General features: G+C 33.9%; 1 protein-coding gene and 1 long non-coding RNA gene across 3 annotated transcripts; one reads left to right on the top strand and one right to left on the bottom strand.

The window, feature by feature from the left end:
• Window positions 1-335: 335 nt before the first annotated feature.
• LOC125054847 lies at window positions 336-1,678 on the bottom strand. The gene is made up of 2 exons (XR_007117778.1): window positions 1,241-1,678; window positions 336-1,087 (listed from the first exon to the last, which is right to left on the bottom strand). It is a non-coding gene; the product is annotated as an uncharacterized LOC125054847 (long non-coding RNA).
• A 9,228-nt stretch (window positions 1,679-10,906) lies between these two features.
• LOC125054568 (peroxisomal acyl-coenzyme A oxidase 3-like) lies at window positions 10,907-23,014 on the top strand. 2 transcript variants are annotated; one of them, XM_047656542.1, is made up of 14 exons: window positions 10,907-10,937; window positions 11,170-11,371; window positions 11,692-11,829; window positions 11,911-12,226; window positions 13,036-13,207; window positions 13,980-14,119; window positions 14,637-14,779; window positions 15,500-15,602; window positions 16,834-16,971; window positions 17,955-18,188; window positions 19,669-19,823; window positions 20,535-20,666; window positions 21,729-21,881; window positions 22,540-23,014. In XM_047656542.1, exons 2-14 carry the CDS (start codon window positions 11,210-11,212, stop codon window positions 22,648-22,650), a joined length of 2,097 nt encoding a protein of 698 aa, XP_047512498.1. In that variant the 5' UTR covers window positions 10,907-10,937; window positions 11,170-11,209; the 3' UTR covers window positions 22,651-23,014. The 2 variants fall into 2 exon arrangements, with proteins under 2 accessions (XP_047512498.1, XP_047512500.1); XM_047656544.1 differs by having other exon boundaries at window positions 11,166-11,371.
• Window positions 23,015-23,577: the final 563 nt, after the last annotated feature.

Raw genomic sequence — 23,577 nt, 5'->3', positions numbered from 1 at the left:
TTATGTAATTGTTCAAACCCCATTTTTGAGAAATCTTAAAAATAACTGGTGTGATTTTGTATGTCACCTGGCAGCCCTGGCATATTATAGTGACAACGAAATTCAAACTATAACCTAACCGATGTCTCTCGCTTCACACCTGTTATTTGCGTTTCCCTGAATCTTCTACCATTTATTACCTGACTACCCTAAAAAATTTGAGATAGGAGTGGAACATATGAAATTAAAAAATCTGTTAGAAATAGAATTTCTTCAACAAAAATATAAATTAGTATTAGAAATATGTATTACACTTAAAAAAAGAATCAGAAAATAAATGATTAAAATGAAACAAGTTTTGTTTTGATATTCTTTATTACCAAACAAATTACCTAGTTAAATTGTGCAATCACAGATTGCCGGAATGCTAGACCTGTAGGAGATCTTTCATTGTTTCTGTGTTACTCAACTTTGCTGTCAGCATGATCACCATCATCATAAGCATCCCCTCTCTGTACACCTATATTATGCAATACAGCACAAGCTATAATTATATATACTTAGTATTTGTCAATTTTGACTGTAGTCCTAGCTGTAAACATGGAAATTTCCTTTTTCACACTCTGACTTATTTGAGAATAATTATAAATATTGTCAGCTCTTGTCATTGGATTTAAAAGTGTTGTTAACATGAAGTTAAGTGCTGGATAACCGCTGTCACCTACTAAAACAGGCATTTTCTAAATATCCTGCTGTCGTGTGAACTGCCAGGCCACCTAGTCACTATAGCAAATATTTCCATATCAGGCCCTATTATTGCTTGCACATTTACAGAAAAATACCCTTTTTTATTTCTGTATGCTTCAGAGTGAGCGATACCTTTGGGTCTATTAATTTTTATATGGGTGTAGTCAATAGCTCAGATTATACTGTTTAGGCCATGGTGAGTATTAGATCTTCCTAATTCTTCAAACTTTGTTTTGGCTATGTTCATATTTCTTGGAAAATTTACAAATCTAGGAAGTAATTTACTCAACTCTGCAGAGACTTTATTTATAATTAAACAGACTGTAGATTGGCTTATGCTGTTCAGATCACCACACACCATCTGTAATGTCAATAAATTATTATTAGTCACATATATGTTATGTTTCTGAAAATCAGAAGACAAAAGTCTTCAACATATGTATTTAAAATCATTTGAGAAGAGGTATAATATATCAAATTGAAAAACCATACATATTTATGAACACAATATTACCTGAAAACATCCAGTTGCATTTTTATGCCTTAATGCAATAAGTATTTGCAATTGCGGTAGGTTTGGCGATCCTCTGTTGTTATAAGGTTGCAAGTTTGTAATGATCAGCGTCAGGATCACATTTAATACCGTGTGTTTCAAAATACGGTTCCTTCTTTTGAATTCATTCTCACCGTACAGGATGGAAGGATTTTGGTTTTATTAGTTCCGAACATATACAACACTTATAAGCTCATACAAACAGAAACAGAAAAGAGAAAAAGTGGTTTAAAATTTTCAATTGTTGATAGTTGATACAAGTGCTCTGTTGCTGTTTTCAAAACATTGCGATCCGTTCTACGTAATAAAATTATTGTCATCTTTAAATAATTAATACATTTTGTAAAGGTTACTCGTAAATTTCTAGTTATTGCAATAATAAAATAAATGAATACATAAATAACAATAAATTGAAGATATATGTGTACCGTTTTAGATGTTTAAATATTTGTTATTGTTTACTTTTTTAAAGGATAATAAACAAAGTATTGCATGAAATGAAACATCAATTTGTATTTTGACATTTGCTGTCTTAGCTTGGGCTTAGCTTAATCTAACCGTTAAAATGTCTATAAATACGAAATCATAGTTTAACCTTAGTGTACACTAAGCAAAGTTTTTCGTAAGGTAAGTCTGAGCAAAGTCCAAGTGCGGACTATAGATCTCACCCTTAGACTCATCATCGCGAAGTCGTGAGTGTCTGTCAAACTGTCAGACGTTTTCTATTAATTCTAGCAACTACAGACGATAATTTACATCAGACAATTAGTTGGTGTTTATGGTTTCTATCAAGTAGTTGTTTTCTTGCACTTCTTGCCATTTTATTTTAAAATGACTTAAAATACCTCGAAGACGACGTTTTCCGGCTTACACTAAAATTATATCTTGATTGTATTTTAATTTTACGGTCATTCAAGCTTCATATGTGAAACTTAAGTCAAGTTTATAAATTATACACAGACTTAATTGAAATACTCATATCAAAAGCTTAAAAAGAACATTGCGGGGAATATTAGCTCTTATTATTATGAACCAGATATCTATTGGGTGCAGTTCTTATTATTTTAATGCTTATTACAGTCATAACGATTTTTTACCGTTTCATTAAGCACAACAAAAGGAATGCCAAATAATATTATTAATATAAAAAAAATTATATATATATATAGGTACTGATGTAAACTTCTTTGTTGTAAACTTCTTACATGATACTACAGTTATTTTTATATGTAGGTACTAGGTATATTATACATGAAACGCGATCCAAACATGTGAACATGTGCGTCAGTTTAAATCTTAAATCATAGTCTAAAATGTTGAATGTATTTTTTGTGGAATTAGGTTGACCAATTAGTTACCAATTAATTTAAAAAAATTACAACTTTTACATAACTCTGAAGCTAAGGCGAAGAATTGTAAATTGTACTTTTCTATATGATATCAACTACTAAATAAAAATTGAATATAATATGTTTGCCAGACCATTATTTCATTTGGTAATAATATTCATTAGCGTTAAGTTTATGGTAATAATATTGGGACATTTGTTTTTCAAATTGAATATCTTTGAGTGCTTGAGGTACGTTATTAACGTAGACGGACTATGGTTCTATATAGGGATGTGAAAAAATAATCCATCGAAAAATACGCGATTTTCATATTTAAAATAATCGATTAATAATCATTTATTTTTATAACTGAAAATCATTCAGAGTAGATTTTTCATCTGCCACCTACCGACATTATCTCTGGTCTTTTATAACCCGGACCTCGAACTATTAGGGATATTCGATATACAAAGATGTTTACAATGCGATACATTGAATCCAATTTTTTTAAGATGTATTGATATCCTCGATGCATTGATGTTTATGTCAGTTAATTTTACAAAAACTCAAGTTTGAATGGAACACTATAATTTAAAAGTAAAATAAATTTAATCAGCAGCACAAGATTACATACAATTAAGTAGATTAATAAAAAAAAAGGATAATTTTTTTATGAAAAATCGATTATTTATTAATCGATTTTTCATGCTAAACAATATAATCGATTAATAAAAAAATCGATTTTTTTATGCAGAATGTCACATCCCTAGTTCTATACCCTATCTACAGTTATTAATGAGAGTGATGAGGGAAGCGCGGGAAATACGATCGTAGACTGACGCGTTTTTCGATTTAATTAAATTTTATTTTATTTCTAGGGTTTGGATCAGTAGTCTAGTGTAGTTAATGTATATATATTTGTTATTTCTTAGTTTTATTTAATAGTGTATTAAAGAGAAGATTTATTGGTAAGTTATTTTAATATACTTTTGCTCCTTATGGAGCCGCCTGATGACCCTGGGGGCGGAGAAGTCCCTGGGGTGGGCTGTATAGTAACAATTTCAAATGATGAGTCTGGAATGGAAACAGATGGATCTATAAAGTCTAGCAGTGGTGCTCGAAAACGGAGAGCCACTGTGCATAAACATTGCACCCACTGTAATAAAAAGAGACGTAGTCGGAAACATGAGGGCAAGGAAATCAAACCAAACGAATGTCATTGCATTCCTTTAACCAATACCCAAATTAGCACTGCTCCCTTGTTCAATGAGTCACAATCCAACCCGTCACAACTTAATTCCTCTAATGAATATAAAAAGCCAGAATCAGTAGCACGTTTAAGATACCAGCCAAGTGATGCAGCACCATATGTTGTTCACATACAAAGAGTACAGCAAACTCCAAATGATAGCGTTTCAGTCCACCCAATTGCTTTTGGTCGTTTCTTAAAAAGAAATTCTATACACAATATTGTTAACGGAAGCTTAAAACGAATTGGTCGTAATAGACTGTCACTGTCTTTTAATAATTACCAGGACGCAAATTCTTTCCTAAATAACTCTGCTTTACAATCAGTCGAGTATAAGGTTTTTATCCCAACATTTACTGTTACCCGTATGGGTGTTGTAAGAGGCATACCTGCTGAGTGGTCAGATGAAGAAGTTACGGAAAATATTAATTTACCTGTTGGATGCGGTCCAATTTTAAAAATAAGAAGAATGAGACGGCGTATCACTACTAGTAATGGCAGTGAGTTTAAGCCTACTGAAACTGTGGTTCTTACATTTGATGGACAAATACTACCTAAGCGAATTTTTATTTGCTACACTTCCCTCCCAGTTGATCTTTACATTTTCCCCACAATACAGTGCTACAATTGTTGCAGATTTGGTCATGTTAAATCATTATGTAGATCAAAACCAAAGTGTTTCAAGTGTGGCCAAGACCATTCGGCTGATCAGTGCTCTATCCTAGAGGAAGATGCATACTGTTGTTTATGTCAAGGTTCCCATTTTGCCACAAGTAAAAGATGTTTAGAATTTGATCGCCAAAAAGCCATCAAAGAATCTATGGCCAAGAGCTGTATTTCGTACGCTGAAGCATCTAAAATTCATGCACCTATCTCAAAAATATCTTATGCTGATGCTTTACTTTCTTCTTCCAATGTTCGTGCTTCTACAATTTCTACTCCTCAAATTGAACAGTCTCATAAACAGTCTTTGAGTAACTCTTACAAAAAGACTTTTTTTCTTAAACCAAAATCTATTCCTAAACTATCCAAAGGTTATGACAGAAATACACAACAACAATTAATTAAAGATTATGATATGCCCTCACCCAGAAATGGTTGTGGATTAAACACAAACAACAATAATGATTTGACATTACAATCAATTGCAGACCTAATAAAAATTCTCATTAACACTTTATCACAGTCTAATATTCTTTCACCGTCCAACGCTGCTCCTTTAATTGACACTATTGTTAGCTTACCAAATTATATTAATAATGGGCAAGCAAGCCAAAGCTCTACAGTGGAACTGTAGAAGTGCTTCGTCTAAGAAAAGTGATATTATTTATCTTATAAATAAATATAAACCTTTTATCTTCGCTCTACAGGAAACCTGGTTAAAACCAGGTGCTCCTTGTAGGTACGCAGGCTATGCCTGTCTCCGTGAGGATCGTTTTGACGGGTATGGCGGAGTTGCCTTACTAGTCAAACATCATCTTCCTTTTTCTCACTTTCCTATTCCTTCTCATAGTAATGATTTTTCAATTATTGCTGCTATTGTTAATAATATCTGCTATGTTTCAATATATATTCCTCATCCTAGTTCTTCTATCTTTGTTGAAATTGACTCTATCATTTCTACTCTTCCTAAGCCTTTTATCTTATTAGGTGACTTTAACAGTCAACATAATTCTTGGGGCAGTTCAACAACCAATACATACGGAGTTTCATTGATGGAATTGTTAAACTGTCATAATCTTTGCTTTCTTAATGATGGTTCTGTGACCCGGCGGACCTCTCCCAATGAAGGCTCAAGTGTCCCTGATTTAAGCATTTGTACTCCTAGTTTAGCTTCCACTATTTCATGGTCTACACTTTCTTCTTCATATGGTAGTGACCACTTCCCTTTACTTCTTAGATTTCCTTTTCACATTAATTTTACATTTAGACATTCACCTAGATTAAAACATCGACTTAATAATGCTGATTGGGATACCTTTAAATCCAGTATAGAACAAAAGATGACTTCCCTTCCTAATATCTCACATGGTTCAGAATCAATTTGTGCTGATGCATTAACTAAATTATTTATAGAAGTAGCAGACAAAACCTTTCCGCTTAAAAATGGTGCTCTGGGCTTTATTCCATCTCCACCTTGGTGGGATCAAGAATGTTCAGATGCAATTAAAAAAAGAAAACAAGTTGAGCTCCAATATTGTGAGAATTGTACATCTGAAAATTTTGATCTGGTTACAGATTCTTTCAAGGCCACTAGTTTATTATTCAAAAAGAAAAAAGCAGATAGCTGGAAATCTTTTTGTCTCTCCATCTCCCCTAATGTCCGTCCTTCTGTGGTATGGCGTAATATTAGAAGATTCAGGTGTGCATTTACTGAAACTTCTGGTTCTCTCCCCGATTCATTATCAAATCAATTCCTCGACAGACTTGCTCCTACTACAGTTCCTGAAACAATAATTATGCCTCTGATGCCATTGAACCCCTCTGGTCTCAATAGTCCATTTTCTATCTATGAAATTAAAGGAATACTATCTTCAGTTATAGACTCTGCTCCTGGTGACGATGGAATCCCATATTCCTTCATCTCTCATTTAGGTGACCAAACTCTTGAATATTTCCTGAAATTGATAAATACACTTATGTTAACCGGTTCTATCCCTCCACGCTGGAAAAACCAGATCATTATACCAATTCTGAAATCTAATAAAAATCCCTCTAACGCAAATTCATATCGTCCTATTGCATTATCCTCGGTCTTGATAAAACTCTGTGAACATTTAGTGAAAACTCGTCTTGAATGGTTTGTAGAAAGCAATAAATTACTTTGTGACAGTCAATTTGGTTTCCGTCGAGGGAAGAGTACGATGGACAGTATTGCCATCTTTATAACTGACATTTTTTTAGCATTTTCAAGGAACGATTCTGTTGTTGCCACATTTTTAGATGTACAATCCGCTTATGACAATGTAGTGTTGTCAGTTCTTCATAAAAAGCTACAGTATTTGAATGTACCTGTAATGTTATCAAATTTTATCATAAATACTTTATACGAAAGACACATCACTCTAATTTCACAAGACTCTACTGTTGTAACCAGAACCTTATGGAGAGGTCTTCCTCAAGGATCAGTCTTAAGTCCCATCTTATATAATATTTATACCCATGATTTGAAAGCTTCTTTGGATAATCGGATTTGTATTCTCCAGTATGCTGATGACCTTTTAATTTATTCCATTCATCAATCACCGGCCATTGCTTGCTCAGTACTGTCTCATTCTCTTAATTTATTAAAAACTTGGCTTGATACTAATGGCCTTGAAATATCCCCCACTAAAAGTGTTGCCATGCTTTTTTCTAGAATGCGTCTCCCTCCTCCAATCAACGTGTATTTTGATAATAATATTATCCCTGTTAAAAACTCTGTGAAGTTCCTTGGGTAACAGTTTTGAATACCATCGCACTTTTTTGACGATACTAATTATTTAGGAGTCTCGGAGGACCTTCATTGGAACACCTCCAAGTGAGTTTTGCTCCGGAAAATGTGATCACTTCCTCACTATTCAAGTCACGATTCACAACGGACCCATCGTCCTCAAAATCATTTTCACGAGTAAAACTTGTAGACGCCATCACTATAAATCTGAAAATGATCGCGAGAAATCAGTGTTGATTATGTATGTAAAGCCAAGTTTCAAAAAATGCAAATAAAATAACGCACTTTCACGTGAAAATAAAAAAGAAACGGATTTATAAAGTAAACTTTGCACTGTAAAACTAATTACCGCTAGTCTAGCATAAACCACATTCAAAATGGCCGATTAAGTTTATAAAATTAATAGGGATGTGAAAAATAATCGATTTTTTTAAAAGTGAAAATCGATTTTTGTATTCGATTTTAATATTAAAAATAATTGAAAATTCGGCGACCAAATATTCATATACTAACTTTAACCTAACCAATCTAAATAATATTTGTTTTTGTGGACAGCTCCGATCTAAATAGTAATTGTTTATTCAAGCCTCGGCTTCTCGGCGTGCTGGTCGCCTTCGGCGACCAAATATTCATATACTAACTCTAACCTAACCAATCTAAATAATATTTTTTTTTGTGGACAGCTCCGATCTAAATAGTAATTGTTTATTCAAACCTCGGCTTCTCGGCGTCCTGGTCGCCTTCGGCGACCAAATATTCATATACTAACTCTAACCTAACCAATCTAAATAATATTTGTTTTTGTGGACAGCTCCGATCTAAATAGTAATTGTTTATTCAAGCCTCGGCTTCTCGGCGTCCTGGTCGCCTTCGGCGACCAAATATTCATATACTAACTCTAACCTAACCAATCTAAATAATATTTGTTTTTGTGGACAGCTCCGGCGCTACGGGAAATGCAGCCCCTCCACCCTTGCGTACCAAAGCACAGGCATTTTATTCAAGCCTCCGCAACCTCGGCTTTTTGGTCGCCTTCGGCGACCAGCCTCAGCCGCTACAGCTTTCATAATGCCTGTGCTTTGTTACAGCGGGTGGGGGCTGCTCTTCCTCCGCGCCTCCGATTATTTATATACACTCTAGGGGTAAGACAGACAAGACCACGTGGATAGTGGGGTGCTCTGATTCGGTTTTGGGTACTTTTTGGATATTAAAGTAAACACTTTATTCTAGTAAAAATTAAATAATATAGAAAGTTGCAAACAATGAAATACAAGTACTAATTAGAAAATACAGACGAGTAGGTATCGATCATTTCAAAAAATTTCGGAACCCTATAATCTATCAACACGAAATTAGGTTAATTTCAATGTTGATTATTCTATAACTTTAAATTTCAAAAATGAGGAAATAATCGATAAATAAATAAAACGATTATTAACAATCGATAAATTAAAAACACGATTTTTTTAAGTGAACGTCACATCACTTATAACCAATAGAAAAGTAGAAAATGGCGGATTGTTTACAAATTTTAATACATTACACAAAACTTTAAATTTTTTATAAAAATATTAAGACGCGTTTCCGGAGCAAAACTCACTTGGAGGTGTTCCAATGAAGGTCCCCCGGACACTCCTAGATAATTAGTATCGTCAAAAACGTGAGGTGGTATTTAACACCCAACCCGTTCCTTGGTGTGTTTTTAGATTCTAAGCTCTCTGGTGCAAATCATTGTGACTACATTTTTAATAGGTGTGAGCGAAACCTGAACATTCTTAGATGTTTATCCGGTGTATGGTGGGGTGCCCATCCCTTTTGTATGAAACTCATGTACAATGCTTTAATCCGAAGTATTTTAGACTATGGTACCTTTTTATTATCTCCTGGAAATGCAACCCGTTTAAAAAAATTAGATAATATACAGTCTAAGGCATTAAGATTAATCACAGGAGCTATGAAAACTAGTCCAATTAATGCTTTACAAGTAGAATGTGTTGACGCCCCATTACATCTTAGACGACAATATTTATCTGATAAATTCATATTTCGCTCCCTTCAATATGCCAACCATCCTCTCCGTTCTAAGCTTCAAGAACTATCTCAATTGTTGACATCTTCCAAGTACTGGTCAAATAAATCTTCACCTTGTCTCATCGTCAGCTTCAATAAATTTATCAATATTCAAGCTCCAACTCATACCTTACCAACTTACCCTTTATTTGGAACCAACTTTGAATCTCTAATTATTTCTCCAGACATTAGATTCAATATTGGTATAAACAAGGGCGATTCCCACGCAAGGATTACTTTTAATTATTTCTGTGAACAACACTGCCATGAGTACAATTACATATTTACAGATGCCTCTAAACACGGTTCGTCTGGTAATGTAGGCATAGGAGTATTTCACTTACAAAGTAAAACTACAATAAAAATAAAGTTTCCTCCAGAGTCCTCAATCTTCACAGGGGAATGTTACGGTATATTTAAAGCTTTAAAATTAGTTTTGAGTAAGAAACTTAAGAAATCCATCATATTCACAGATTCACTTAGTGCTCTTCAAGCTCTCCAAAAATATCCGTTAAAAAACAAATTAATTTTTCCTATCATTATTGAGATTAGGAGTTTGTTGTATGAATGTGAGCAATTGGGGTTGTCTGTGTCATTTGGTTGGATACCTGGACATTCTGGTATTTTTGGTAACGACATAGCAGACCAACTAGCAAATGAAGCTGTTAAGGATGGCGATTCTAACTCGTATAAAAATTATTATCATGATTTGGCCTCACTTCCTGCTTCTTTTCTTCGACAATCTTGGACTGACCTTTGGATTCAGACCAGTTTAATTAAGGGTAAATATTTTTCATGTATACAGCCCACAATACCACTAAAGCCATGGTTTTTTAAAATGAAATTTAATAAAAAGGAAACATCGTCTCTCATTCGTATGAGATTGGGCCATGTGTGTACCCCAGCCCACCTTTCCAGATTTCATATTATTGATAGTGAAATGTGTGAGTGTGGGCTGAATATTGGTGATTTAAACCATATCATTCTGTCCTGTCCCCGGTATAACCACTCCATGTTATTCGATCATTCTCATCCTTCTAGTATCCCGTTACCTACATCTGTTCCTGTTCTGCTTTCATCTTTAAATAATAATATATATAAAAAGTTATGTTTATTTCTTACTGTAAATAATATAAAATTATAAATACATATGTATACAAATCGTATTTTGTATGATATATATTTTATTAATTACTGTTCCTTTCCATAATGTAGTATTTTGTATTAGAGATAGTTTTATATCCTGCTGATCCTATCCTTTATCGATGTAATGTTCATTCGGTGTAAAATTAATTTTCTTTACTATTCCGTTTTCCTTACCTTTGTCTGTGGCAATACGCTCTGCGTGAGGCTATAAAAAAAAAAAAAAAAAAAAAAAGTTATTAATGATTACGGAACATAGACATTAGACGGCAGAACTTCTGTACTCTGTAGCACTTATGAGTAAATACAAGGTGTCAATATTAAATATTTACGTATTATTATTTCTTTCCATTTACAAATTATAAACCAAAGGTCGGTATTCACTATTCGGTAATGTTACTGTCTAGTGTCTACTGAATAGGTAACTTTTATAAGGTAAGTTTTAAGATTTCATTACCATTTAAATCCACACCATTAAATTCTATATCTGTATAACATTTTGTTTTCTAATATTTAAAAAATCTTAAAAACAAACTTCTTATCAGCGTGAATTATAGTGTATCTAGCTGATAGCCTTAATTTATGCGAATAAAATGTATGTCGTTACTTAAATAGTTACTTATTTGCGAAAGCTGAACTTAGTCTAAATATTATCTAATACAGGTAGAATTACATCTGTTGGAACAGCGAAGGAAATAAAATTAAACATGGATTCTGATAAACCTAATACAATAATATCAGACAGTGAACTTCGGAACTATTTTTCGGATCTGCCTTCTGGACCTCTGGACAAGTACAGAAAGAAGGCAACATTTGACTGGCGGCGAATGAAGCTCGTTTACGATACATTGGGATCAATTCAGTTGAAAGTAAGCTGTTATTAAATACTTTCCAATTGCTCTACTTATTAATAGCATTTGGAATTAATTATTTTTAAAGTAAGGCTTTATAAGTAAATCACTATTTAAAGTTATGTGTAAATATGTAAAATAAAAGTGTACTACGCGCGCTATAATTTAGATGAAAGAATCTCTAACACTTGTCTACTATGAACTGTTTATCATCCCATTCCGTTGAGCAATTATTGGATAAAATTTATTTCGAGGCAGGCTAAAATTAAAATGAGCAATTTATATTCTAGTATATAGTTCTATTCAAACAATATTTAAATGAATGACATGTTTTTTAGAATGATATCTGGAGTTTTATGGAGGGACATCCTTTATTCAAGCACTCAGATAAGACTCTTTCTATGGATGAGCAGAGACACATTGCTATCAAGAGAATGTATGCTTATTATAATGAACGCTTCTTACCTATGGAAAAAGTAACTATTTCAATAAAAAAACTCTTAATGTATGCCAATCTTTATTAATTGTTGTAATAGATTTCATAATTTTGTTATTAGATAGCCCAAGACCCTAGAATATTTCAAGCAGAGGCAGAAGCACTCTTCATGTTTGACAGTTCTTTAGCTGTCAAAGTCTCCCTTACTTTTCGAATGTTCTCTAATACAATCCAAGGCAGTGGTAGAGGACATCTTTATGATTTTATTGAGGATATTGAGAAAGCCCGAATTGGTGGCTGCTTTGCACTAACAGAAGTTTCTCATGGCTCAAATGCAAAGGGTATGAGAACAACTGCTACATATTGTCCAGAGAAGAAGCAGTTTATTTTACATTCACCAGATTTTGAAGCGGCTAAGTTCTGGGTTGGATGTTTAGGTATGTATCTTGAATGAAAACTCCTTTTTTCGCAAACCTAACTGATAATTTAAACTAAAAATTAAAATTTACTTATATATTATCTTGTTTTCTCATATTAGCAATTAAGACTGAAAAACCATGAGCATTTAGAGGTTTTATTACAATTATTATGCTTCTAAATTTAATACAACATAACTTTCATTTATTCATACATTAACATTAATTCTAGTCGTAAGTATCTTACATGTATAAACACTTTGCATAATGTATGTAGTGGAAACTATTTGAACTGAAGAAAAGGTCAATATTCATACAAAATTAAAGTCACGGTTACATTAAAATTTTAGTCATATGCCGTTAAAAAACTATGAAGTAAAACAGCTTATTATGTAATGTCGTTAATCAGCGTATTTGTTTTAAAAAAGCAATGGTATATTATCATATCTACATGACAAAAAATTCATATTAATTTAAATCAATTAATTCGGCTTCATGTCTGGCTTTTTACTGCGACTGCGATTTCCTATAACAATTAAATTTGTGATAGTGAAGTAAAAGTTAAAATTAATGTGTGAAATATTCAACATAACATTGCTTTATCGACAACAAGTTTTTTTATTTAATTGTCTCTTATTTTATATCAGGAGATATTAACTAATATACAACATATAAAAAAATATATATTGATAGAATATCTCTCCCTATCATAATTATCAGTTATCACATACCTAAATTAATACAAAAATTACTTTAAAGCCCGAATCAACTACGGGCGAGAGACAATAAACACAATGTAAATTTTTGACCTAAAATGGGAATGTTATCAGGCAAATGTGCTACCCACGCCATCGTGTATGCGATGCTGATATCAAAGGGCACAAACCACGGCCTGCACTCGTTCATTGTCCCCATCCGTGACCCCAAGACCCTCAAGCCGTACGCTGGCGTCATCGTCGGTGACATTGGCGAGAAAATTGGTCTGAACGGTGTTGACAATGGGTATGTTAATAGATTTAGAATGAATCGTTAAATAATCCAGTATCGCTAAATCTAATCTACTATATAAAATTCTCGTGTCGCGGTGTTTGTGGTTAAACTCCTCCGAAACGGCTTACCTGATTCTCATGAAATTTTGTGTGCATATTGGGTAGGTCTGAGAAACAGACATCTATTTTTCATCCCCCTAAATGTTAAGGGTAATCCACCCCTAATTTTTTTTTAATTTTTAGATTTTTTTTTGTCTTTATGATACATACAACATTAAAAAATACATACAACCCCTAATTTTCACCACTCTACGATCAACCCCAATTTTTTTATTATCGATGATATACATGGCAAAACGACGTTTGCCGGATCAGCTAGTTTCTATATAGTCGACGTCACAAAATTTCAACGTTATTTGATATTGTTGTTATTTGCATATATAGACAATTTTATTGGTGCAGCAGCAGGGATTTGTATGAGTTTAAGGTTGAGAGTCGCGCGATTAAGTGACCAGGGTGATATATAATTAAAAAAACATAATAACCGATACTAAAATGGTAATAAACACGGTACTGACGTCTGCATTTCATAATTAATAAATGCACATATAAATTCTACTTCATTAAAAAACGTAATAAAATAAAATTTTAAATTATAAATGGTAGCTCAGTTATTGTTGGGGATTTCATAGATCTGATTTAGTTATAACGACCACAAATTTAATTGGTGTGAAAATTAAACAAAAGTAACACATGTATATATTGCATATTTTCACAAATTTCAGATTTGTTATGTTCGATAACTACCACATTCCAAAAGAATTAGCTTTGGACAAGTTGGGTGGCGTGGATGATAATGGGGATTATAAGACGCCATTCCGGGATCCCAATAAGAGATTTGGTGCTTCCTTAGGGGTATTATCAGGTAACACATGTTTTAATATATCAATGAATACAAAAAATACACGCCGAATTAATAGCCTCCTCCGTTTAGTTTGAAGTCTGTTAAATAATACTAGCGGCCTGTCCCGGCTATATTTTTTTTTTGATTGGACAATTCACACCAATAATAATAATTCAAATATTACACATATATTATACACTATCAAAATTCAAATATATGTTTGTTACTAAAGGAATATGTGAGATTGAGTTGAGAGGTATAAGAAATTCGAAATTGATCCAGTTGTTTTTGAGTTTATTCGTTACAAACCTACAATATTAGTACAGATTAAAATCATGAAACTTTAACAAGTCTAATTTAAAACCAGTAATTTATAGATATCAGGTCCTCAAATACGGCCTTTATAAAGATGTCTGTGCTTACAAAATAACACTGGTACCTGGTTTGATTCACAGCGAAACAGTAATTCCTTCGTGTGAAATTGTTCAGAAGGTTGTCCTAATTGCCTGGGTTTTCTAAATAATTTATTTCATTAAAGGTGGCCGAGTGCACATAACTTCAATATCAACGAACTATCTCCAAAAGGCGATAGTGATAGCTGTGAGATATTCCGGAGTGAGGAAACAGTTTGGCGCCGAGAATGGTTCCGAGGAAACCACTATTTTGGAATATCAACAACAGGTGTTCTATACTTTATTAGACAAACTTTTTTGACGCGTATTTCAGGAACTACTGCTTTGAAAAAAATAGAAAAAGCGTAATTTTTCTTTAATGGCAACCATTTGTCGACCCAGGAGAAAAATAATAAAATTCACGAAAACATCCTCCTTAACATTTTTAAGCTATTGCATAGCTTCTTTCGCGGGCCTTGAGCGTGGAGACCGAATCCAGAAATTCCGTTACTAAAATAACCTTACACACGATGACGTAACGGGACGTCTCACATCGGGTGCAGCCGGTACGCGTTAGAGTGAGACAGACTATATTATTATTATTATTATTATTTAATTAACACACTGGCAGCTTTTAATAAGCTGATGCGTAGGCGATATATAGGCGTGTTAGTCTGAGTCTGGTAGATTATGGAATTAATATCAAAGAAAAAACTTGAATATCAAAGAATAAAAATACTGCATAAATAAAAAAATAATAAATAATTATATTTGCATAAGTTGATAAATAATTCTATGCAATAGCTTAACCGCGGCAGTCTCCGAGTGCCACACATTTTTTAAATTTGTGCCAGATCCATTTCTTTAGATGAGAAAAATACAATCGAAATATATAATTTAGAAGTCGTTATATATAGTAAAACATATTAATAACAAAAAAGTAAAGAAAACACTGCGGTTTCTTCCGGCGATTCATTTATATCGTCTTAAAGATTTTTCTTTATTTCAGCAAATACGTCTGCTGCCATATTTAGCGACTACGTACGCGTTACGTATATTCTGTTCGTGGTTCGGAACTGAGCACGTAAAGATGACAATTGACAATATGATGGGTGAGATTACTATTTAATATAATAAAGTGTGAGTTTTTTATATACTCTCAACCCTGCTGATGTAGGTTCGAGCCCCAGCTATGCACTAATCGACTTTTTACGTGAGCATTTAACTCTTGTTTGTATAGTGATTTCCTTCTAGAATCGCACTTCTGTGCTAATCATCTTGCCTATTACAAAAACAAATGATAACGAAACAGAGATACATTATAATCTCACTAATCCGGCACTTTGATAGATCGGCACGTCCAATAATCTGGCCCCTCCTCCCCACCCTCCGCCCACGCCTCCCTTACCCCTCTATACCTGTGCGCTTCGATTGCTGCGTCAGCAACTAACAGTCTAACCTCAAAACTTATCACGTGCGCGTGCTTACGTATTTCTTTTTCAAGTAAGCATAGGTTATACTTAAAAATGTCGAATAAACACAAACACAAGACACTGGATTTGTTTATTTTATTAATTACCTATGACTGTTTCACTAGTAATCCGAAAATTACAATAATCCGGCACCCTTCGGTTTATAATAGTGCCGAATTAGTGAGATTACACTGTACACAAATCTGAGGCCCAAGACATGAGTAATAGCACCACTGGTTGTTTTTTCTATTTACATTCTCATCCCCTTGTTCGCCTACTTGTTTAACAAGGAAATGAAACAAAACGCGAGTATGCACGATTATGTGTTAAATTGGTCATACTCACGCAACGATATAATCGCAATTTCACTTGCGTTGTTACGTAATACTACGCAACGACCCAAAATGATCTGTGCCGAACACGGACTACCGCTTGCCAATCGTCCTTCTACACGGCGTCTTTCCAGCTAGCAGAGATCAGGGCCTGCTGTTTTGCGTCGGCATACAGAGATACGCTTATTTAATAAACTCCGTTCTTCTCCCATTCTCTCGAGACGGATGACCAATCCAACGGAGACTTTCAGCTTGTATTGTAATTAATTACCGTTAATATCGTTCAAGAAAGTTCTAAAGCGGGCCATAGACGGACCGCATGTTGCAGTCAAGACCGACTGCAATATGCGGTTTACTCAGAAACTGCTCGAGCGGTCCGTGTATTGCGAATATGAATTTAGTATGGAAACTGCAGATCGCCGTGCGGCGACCGCATATTGCAGTCAAAACCGATCTTGCAGACAAGACATGCGGTCCGTCTATGGCCCGCTTTACTATTAAAAAGTAAAAATATGAGAAGAAGAAAGAATATTTTTCAGGTGCAACAGGTAAAGCAGCGAACAAAGGTATAGAGATGCATGCTCTGTCATGTGCTATAAAGCCCTTAAGTGGGTGGAGCGCGCGTGACGCCATACAAAATTGCCGAGAAGCTTGCGGTGGGCACGGATACCTACAAGGTAATGTTTATTCATTGAGACCCCGATATCATCATCATCAACATCAATGGTTATACAGCCCCTCGTGGGCCTTCGCCTTCACAAGTACACTAACGCCCGAACCCAATATTTAATCCACAATCTCAGATTAAATACAATCTCAGATAAGACCGTGACAGTCGATCGATCTCCTATCTGCATCGCAATAACCAGACCCTACGAAGACAATCCATTTTTGGCGACGGATAAAATGGTCTTTGTAGTTCCATTTAAACCAAATAAAGTAAATAAAACCGTACAAATAACATTAAAATATACATGTGTATGTTTAAAAAATAACAAACAGTTTTTTTAATTATTTACAAAACTGGTGTAAGTTAAAATCTGTTAAAATAATTAACTGTTGAAATCGAGCTTTCGTCTACTGTCATTTACATACAAAGGTCTATCCACAGACACCGATACACTTCCCATGGATAGTTTGTATCGACAGATGCCTATTACAGTCCGTCGATTGGTTATTGGCACACTTATTACAACATTTGGATTAAGATTACTATCTCAGTTGGTGGATTATGGATTGAGATAGGTTATTGGCTTCGCGTTAGCAATCGCAATCTATCCAGTGCTTCCAATTGCGAAAAGTCGTGGATCAACCGCAACTAGAGGATAGATGAGGTCATCAGCTGCAAAAAATTGTTGTAGATCTCTAACTCAACCCCTACCGAGTTATAATTTATTTTGCGTTTTTGTAGAAAATTGGGTTTTTAACTAATTCTTTTTAGAACATTATTTTGCAGCTGATGACCTCCTCCATCCCCTATTTGCGTTTGATCCACGACTTTACGATGTACATGTGGAGGTATAAATGAATAGTTTTTCATCATTTTAACCTTAAAAGGGTTTATATGATGAAGTGGATCTTAAGTGGAAAATTTTGTTGTGTTACAGATTACATCACACAGCTATGTCTCATATTTTACTCATTTGTTTTATCCTTATAGCTGCACGTATCGGCGACATTCGTAACGATAATGATGCAAATTGTACGTACGAGGGTGAGAACAGTCTGCTTGTTCAGCAGACCAGCAATTGGTTGTTAGGTCTTTGGCCTCAGAGGAATAGTCTTACAGCAGAACATTCGCCCCTCGGGTCCTTGGGATTCCTGCAGGACGTCGACAAAGTTCTAACTGAGTCCTGTAGAGTGAAAAATGTTCAGGATATGATTAATCCTCAAAGTAAGTGTTGTTTTAATAAAATGTACAAAACGATTAAATTATACAACGATTAGTGTACGTTATGCTAAGTTTTAGTAATTAAATTACGATTATCATCCTCTATTTTTGTATCATCACGTTTGTTAGATACCGTACTTGTTATACTCAAAATATCTTTATTCATATAGGTAAACATGTACACTTATGAATCGCCAAAAAGAAGTTTAATTAATTGTAAATTTACATTTACTACCAGTTCGCAAGTCAAGGGCGTAGAGCGGGTAAGAAGAACTGGCAAGAAACTTTCCGCCACTCTTTTTAATCGCCAAGTATTGTCATACAAATTGTTTGAACTGGAGCAAATCAATCCCAAGGATTAGGATCATTCAGATTTATAAAAAGCTTTATTGATTAATTTACGTTTAGCGAGGGCTTTGAATTTATTTAGCGATAATTCTCTAATTTCGCTTGGGAGTTTGTTGTAAAAGCGAATACAATTTCCATATAAGGAGTGGTTTATCTTTTGGAGCCTGGTTGGTCGTACACTCAAATTAGTTCTATTTCGCGTATTATACTGGTGAAAGTCACCATTTGTTTTAAAATCGTATAAAATATCTAATCTATTAATCGTAATAAATTTATATTTTTTTGTACGTACAACAAGGCTTCAAGAATGTATTGACCAGATAGTGTCATAATATTCAATTCCTCAAACTTATTCCGTACCGACTCCCTCGGAGAAACACAACAAATACCCCGAACAGCTCACTTCTGCAGCACAAATATGGATTGAACCTCTCCAGCAGCACCCCACAGTAGTATATGCACTACGATACACTTGTTTCACTCAATCAGCCGTTAGTATTAAAGACCAGCACTAAACTTTTTGGGCGTCCCGTAGGCTCGTTTGTAATTTGAAACTAAATCCTTTGGTTTTGTCTTGAGATCGCGTAAAATACTTTTTGATTATAGACTAAGGACAATGAACTAAGACAAGCATTAACCTTAGATCTGTCCAATCCATACAAGAGGCTATAGATATATTTCAAGATTCCTTGTACCATTTTGTGACCTATGATTATATGCATATGTTTAGATGCATAGCTAAATTTTGAATGCATTATTCAAATAAAACGAGTTGCTTTATATATCGGGATATGCCATTTGAAGTATGTTTTGTATTAATATCTGAATGTAAAAAAGTAAAAATACAATCATAGACAAATTTATGGTAAAAAATATATTAGTGCAGTGTTAATTGAATAATAATCTGTGAACTACTTCAAGAGTGATAGGGCTGCTTTGTGAGTACAGTGCGAAGCTTAAGATTAATTAATTTATTAATATTTGTTTTGTATAAGTCAAGCCTACTTCCCAAAGTAATTAGTCAGAGACCACAGACCTCTATTGATGATCCTTACATACATTTCGCTTCCTCGTCTCATTTAATATTTATAGTAATAGAAATCATAAATAATAATTGGTAATGTTAAATTTTCAGACCTAATACAAATATATAAATGGCTCACAGCATACACTCTTAAAATGACTTATGAAAAAGTAAACAAACTGAAACAGGATGGACGAACCAATTTACAGGCAAAGAACGAGTCGCAGTCATACAATGCTGTCAATTTATCTATTGTCTATGGAGAGGTTTGTATAATCTGTAATAACTAGTGTTGCCACTACAGAGTTACCAATTTACTATGTAAGACTCCTGTTTGTCAAATCCAATACTTTTTGGCGGGAGTTATACTTCGCTTCCAAGTCCTTAGGCATTTTCTCAACTGTTTTTTGGTCGAGCAGTAAAAAAATTGCCGCATTTTAGAGTATTAACCTTATTACCTAAGCGTCTAATACCTGCCAGGTCACGTATACACACCCTGTTTAATGTCGAATGTGTGGAATTGTCGGTATTGTAGAATGTTAATTTTCTGTATGTAGTTTGACAAATCAGACACACAAGACGACAGTATCACTTGTTATACGTAGAATATGGACTAAGGGTCTGTTTCTCAATGTATGGATAAAATACCAAATAGCTATGCAACACATAAATTATTTGGAGGTTAAATTGTGCTATTTGACATTAATCGGACGCATAACTTATGATGGACTTTATGTGACGAATAGCGCTATCTGACAGTCGTGAAACGCAACAAAAGTGTTTATCCTACCAATAAGTAATAAATAGCTAATTCGGAACTTATCCGTACATTGTGAAAGACCCTTATACGATACGCTTTTTTGTTGAAAAACAGCCGGATCTGATTTTAATTAAAGTACAGACTGTTTGACTAGTAAGTAGACAAACTGTTTTGTCGTACTTAAATTAAAATGTGAAATTCCGTTTATTAATTACAGAACTTTATCCTGAACCACTTCTACAAGACAGTGCAGCAGTTTGAAGATATTTCATGCCGAAGAGTTCTACTCAAACTCGTATCATTGTACGGCGCCTTCTTGTTGGAGAAACATATGGCGACCTTATACATTGTGAGTACACCACAAATCATTAATTGATATTTTTTTACCTCTAGTTAAATCCAGAGTGGATTTCTCTTATTTTCTTAAATCGATAAACACAATGTTCGTGCTATTTTAAGTCTAATATATATATTTTTTATATTCGACATTATCGTATTGGCTTAGTACTGTACGGATAATATTTACTACTAGCTGACCCGGCGAACTTTGTACGTAACAGTCAATTAATGTCGTATTACAGATTACCTGAACATAATGTACTACACTACGTTATATACTTTTATCTTAATATATATATTTCTTGTGTGCGTGTGTATGTGACTGAACTCCTCCTAAACGACTGGACCAATTTTGATGAAATTTTTTGTGTGTCTTCAAGGGGATCTGGGAATGGTTTAGATTCACAAATCAGCCCGCCAGATGTTAAGGGTAGTCCATCCCTAAATTTTTATTTTTATTTTTTAGACAAAATTTTTAATTTCTATTTTTTTATGATACAGCATTAAAAAATACATACAACCCCTAACTTTCACCCCTCTACGATCAACCCCTATTTTTTTATTATAAATGATATACATGGCGAAACGACGTTTGCCGGATCAGCTAGTAATTTTATAAAAGTACATAATACAATGAATGCAAAATAAGTATAAGGTTCACTACTTATGTTTTTATTTTAAATTAAGTCATTTGCTGCATATTTTAGTAGCTTGATATGTTTAGGTTACATAAAATCAATTTCTGAACGCACGCGTAAATATTTAACATCCAATACCAACCAATATGTCAATCCTTTTTCATTAGATTATTCTAAATTTTTAAAATCTTTAATATCCCAATATTTTATCTTGTCGATTCGAAACCGTATTTTAAATACGCTCTTTCATTTGTTTAACATTATCTATTGTATTTTTTTTCCGTAAAATGATTTCGAATGATTCGATGTTTTCCCCAAAACCATGCCAGCCGTTCTCGAGCTATAAGTTTTAAAACAAAGCCAACTTTGTTCTATATATTGAGATTGGTGACTTTTATTGAATTATCACAAACACATTCATTTTATAATTTCAGGGTGGTTATTTCTCAAAAGACCAAGGTCTATTTCTACGTGAGGGGATACTGCAACTTTGTAGTGAAATAGCACCAGAAGCTATCGCACTAGTTGATACCCTGGCGCCGCCTGACTGGTGCCTAAACTCTGTGTTAGGCATGGCTGATGGAGAGGTAACCATTATTATATATATAATGTATATTGTTAAATGCAAAAAAAATAGGGAAAGATTTAAAGAGAGCTATGTGACTCCAGTATGGCAAAAATGTGTTACCTAGTCGAAATTTATAATTACAAGTTACCTTACAAACTGTGAAATGTAAATTGTAGTAAGAATTAGCATGAGCCTTTTTTATAGTACAGGGGGCAACGAGGCAGGAGGCTTACCAGATGTTAAGTGCTAACGCCGCTCATGGACACGCAAGTGCGTTGCCGGCCTCTGGGCTTGCGTTTAATTTTAGTGAAAATTAAGGCCAACGACAATAAATTCGAAACTTGAGATTACACTGCTTATCATGTTTACATATATATGTGCATATTTTTAGAATTTCTGACGTTTTTTAAATGTAATCAAATAGACTCTTGTTATATATTGTTTTGCAACGAAATATTTAGTAGAATTTAACAAGAAGAACGTCTATAGACATTGAATAAAATAAAAAATAATAATTAACATAAAATAAAAGAAAAAAGGACTATAAAGAAAGGAAGGCTAGGAAGCTAAAGAGTAGGCGTTTAGCTTCCTATAATAAAACATGTCATCTTAGGCAACGGGATTTTTAAAGAATATGATTCGAAAAACTTTACCTTATAAATGATTAAATTTTTTAGGCATACAAACACATACAGAACAATGTAATGACCTACCCGGGATCTATGACGAGGCCGGATTGGTGGAAAGACGTGGTCCACTGGGACACATACGTACAGTCGAAACTGTGAGATTTGTTCTAGAATAAATTGGTTGTGGGACAATATATTTTACTAATATGCATTATGATACTAAGTTAAAGTATCAATTTTATCGACCGCGCTACAATTTTGATGAATAATGTTAAATAGAGCAACAAAGTTGACAGCACAGTTCGTTCTTTTTTTAAATTTGTTTGTTAGTTTTGACAAACAATATCTTGACTAAAAATTAAGAAAAACTTGCCTTTATTTTATATGAAAGTATTTTTGAGATGGTTTTTAGTTTTAAGCGAATATTACTCGTGATATTTACAATAAGATTATATATTTTTTAATGTTATTGGGGATGTAATATTTTTATAAAATGTGTTAATAATAAATGAATTTTATATCAGCTGGGCTATTTAATTTAAATAACACCAAAAAGGTTCAATTTAAGTTACATACTTATTTGTTTTATATGAAAAAAATCGGTTGTCTGTAAAGTCGGTTTACTGACGATAGTTGAACCTGACAACGTCACGAATCGCTCACTCAAGTAGGAGAGAGACATGTCGAACGCTGATGAGCGCGGAGTCCGATTGTGCCTCTCTGTCGCTTCGCGCTCTCGCTTGCACTTCAAGCCTTAAATGGAACGCCTCAGAGCGAGGTAACGCCGCATGAGTCATGTTTTTTCGTGCGTGCAGCCGGCTCCATCGAATTATAAGACGTTGTCACGTCAAAAATCTTTAACTCGCTTTGCAGAGTCGTAAACCGATTTCTAATTAAATATGAACACCCAAAAGCCTCTGACAAAGTAGGAAATACCTTTACACAACCCGTAATGATTCATATAAAGCACGTGAAACGTTGAAAAGTGTACTTACCACTTTTTTTTTCAAAAGATATATTTGAAAATAAAACGCGTTTCATTCTAGTATATTTTTAATAAAAGATATACCTTTAGTGCTGGAATAA

Source organism: Pieris napi, chromosome 12, assembly GCF_905475465.1.
Source record: "Pieris napi chromosome 12, ilPieNapi1.2, whole genome shotgun sequence".
NCBI lineage: Eukaryota > Metazoa > Arthropoda > Insecta > Lepidoptera > Pieridae > Pieris > Pieris napi.
The sequence above is the reverse complement of the archived record's forward strand: the minus strand, read 5'-3'. Positions and strand labels throughout refer to the sequence as shown.